At 15.7% G+C, this 2443-nt stretch overlaps 2 protein-coding genes across 2 annotated transcripts; one reads left to right on the top strand and one right to left on the bottom strand.

Moving 5' to 3' along the window:
- Positions 1-496: 496 nt before the first annotated feature.
- On the top strand, positions 497-763 carry PGAL8A_00090200 (CDGSH iron-sulfur domain-containing protein, putative; the record flags this gene model as incomplete). Its single annotated transcript, XM_028671577.1, has 1 exon — positions 497-763. One exon carries the CDS (start codon positions 497-499, stop codon positions 761-763), a length of 267 nt encoding a protein of 88 aa, XP_028526020.1.
- A 622-nt stretch (positions 764-1385) lies between these two features.
- Positions 1386-2270, bottom strand: PGAL8A_00090100 (prohibitin-like protein, putative; the record flags this gene model as incomplete). Its single annotated transcript, XM_028671566.1, has 1 exon — positions 1386-2270. The coding sequence occupies one exon, from the start codon at positions 2268-2270 to the stop codon at positions 1386-1388; it is 885 nt and encodes a 294-aa protein (XP_028526019.1).
- Between the last annotated feature and the right edge of the window lie 173 nt (positions 2271-2443).

The following is a 2443-nucleotide window of genomic DNA, read 5'->3' as shown; positions in this document are numbered from 1 at the left end:
TTTTTTTTTTTTTTTTTTTTTAAAGAATATTTATTTTAAAAGATTTTGTATTATTCAAGTGACATTTTAAAAAAAAATTTTTTATTTTATTTTTTTTTTTTTTTGTTTTTCTAAGAAAGTGAAAAGAGATATTCGTACTTAATAATTATATATCATAAAAAAAAAAAAAAAAAGACGAGATATTAAAATGAAAAAATAACAGTAAAGATATTGAAATAAAAAAAAGTAAGTATATAAGAAAAAAATATATTCAGATTTTTTCAATTATACATTGTAAACACATAAAATATAAGTTTTAATAAAACCACATAAACATAATAAAATTCAACATTAGTAACAAAGATAGTAGTTAAATAGTATTCCTTATGAAGATATAGCCCTCTAAGAATAACAAATTAATCGAAGAATTAAATTGTATAAGTTATAAAAAAATAAAATAAAATAAAAATATAAATTTATATATTTATAGAAAAAAAAAATATATATTTAAGAAAAGATGGGAAACAAATTATTCAAAGGAAATAATTATGATATTTTGAGAAATAAGGGAGACATTTTAAACATTAGGAATTTCAAACCATTACATATTGAAACTTTTTATCCTCCTTTAAAAAAGTCTAAAAAAGTTTCCGTTTGTAGATGTTGGAAATCTAATAATTTTCCTTATTGTGATAACACACATCAAAAATTACAACAACAGGGAATTATATGTGGTCCTTTACTTTTAGAAATAAGAAAAAATAATAATATATATTCTCATTAAATGGTTCAACAAAAATAAAAAAACAAAAAAAAAAAAACTTAATTAAAATAAAAATATATATGAATCAGAAAAAAATAATAAAATATGAATACCAATAAATAAAAATATAAAAAAATGTTAAATTAAAAATTTTGTTTAAATTATTACTACCTTTTATTTTAGAATTTAATAATGTTTAATTTTAATTTTTGTTGAAACTTCAATAAATTCTTCTAATTTATTTTTTTATTTCTCATTTTAAAAAATTTTGAAAAAAAAAAAACATTCATGTTATTCTATTGTTTAAATTAATATAAAACTAGTTTACATTTATATATATATATATTAATTAAAAATATATATTTTTTTTTTTTTTTTTTTTTTTGTAAATTTTCAAACACATTTTAAAAAATTCTAAATTTCAAAAAAAATATAAAAATTATAGAAAAACCAAAATATTTTATAAATGTTAAAGAAAAAAAAAAAAAAAATTATAATAATAATAAAAATATTTCTGTGTTACTTATTAAAATAATATATACATACATATATATACATTAAAAAAAAATATAATCAAATATTTCTATAATTCTGAAATAATAAAATAAATTTTTTTTTCATCAACTTTTTTTTTTTTTTTAATTTAATCTACTTTTTCAAATAATATTGTAGCATCTAAAAGAATAACTTTGTGAAAAATTGAACAATCATAGAACCTCTCCATTATCTGATCAACTATATCATCAACTGATATTTCGTTTTTATTTGAAGTATAATCTTCTTCAAAGAATGTATTATATTTATATTTTTTTACAACATTTTTAATATCTAAATTCATTTCCTTTTCGATATATTTTGAGCTATAATTTACACCAAAAGAACTGTAAATTTCAATAATAAATGGGATTTTAGGTTTCATTTTAACTGTTAATACTACTTTAATTTTTTTTTTATCTAGAGTTTCATAAATATTTACATACTTTTTTTGTATAGGAACAGTTCTCATAAGAATTACTTTATATTTTAAAGGATTAAAAAAAAATGTCATTTTATCATCATAAATATATGGTAATACTTTCTTATCATTTATATTTTCAACTAAACATACATATCCTTCTGGTACTTTTTTGATCGTAAAATAAAAAAACAAAGTAGTAATTACACAGAATGTTATCAATTTAAAATTTTTTAATCTTAATAATTTAATTTTCTCTACTTTTTCTATTTTATCATCCCTTTCTATTCTATCTGTACTTACTAGATTTTCTTTACTTACTAGATTTTCTTTGTTTATTATATTTTCTTTGTTTATTATATTTTCTTTTTTTATTATATTTTCTTTGTTTGCTATTTTATTGTATTTCTTAATTTCATTAATAAAGTTGTTCGTTCTAAACATTTCTCTTTTTTCATGAAATCCATCAGTATTTTTTATTATTTTATTTATATTTATTAAATTTTTTTTATTCAAACTGTAATATCTTACATTTTGTAAATGAAATCTTAAAGTAAACAAATTCTTTTTCATTTTTATATCTTAATTAAATACCACATTTTATTAACTCATTTATTTTTTTTTTTCATATTTATAATTAATTATGAAAAGTGTGTTATTTTAATAAATGAAATATATAGTGAAATACTCTCACTTATTTTTACTTAGATTTTTATTATTATATTTTTTTTTTTTTTTTTTTTTTA

The sequence above is a fragment of the Plasmodium gallinaceum genome (genome assembly GCF_900005855.1).
Source record: "Plasmodium gallinaceum strain 8A genome assembly, contig: PGAL8A_v1_61, whole genome shotgun sequence".
NCBI classification, from domain to species: domain Eukaryota; phylum Apicomplexa; class Aconoidasida; order Haemosporida; family Plasmodiidae; genus Plasmodium; species Plasmodium gallinaceum.
The sequence above is the reverse complement of the archived record's forward strand: the minus strand, read 5'-3'. Positions and strand labels throughout refer to the sequence as shown.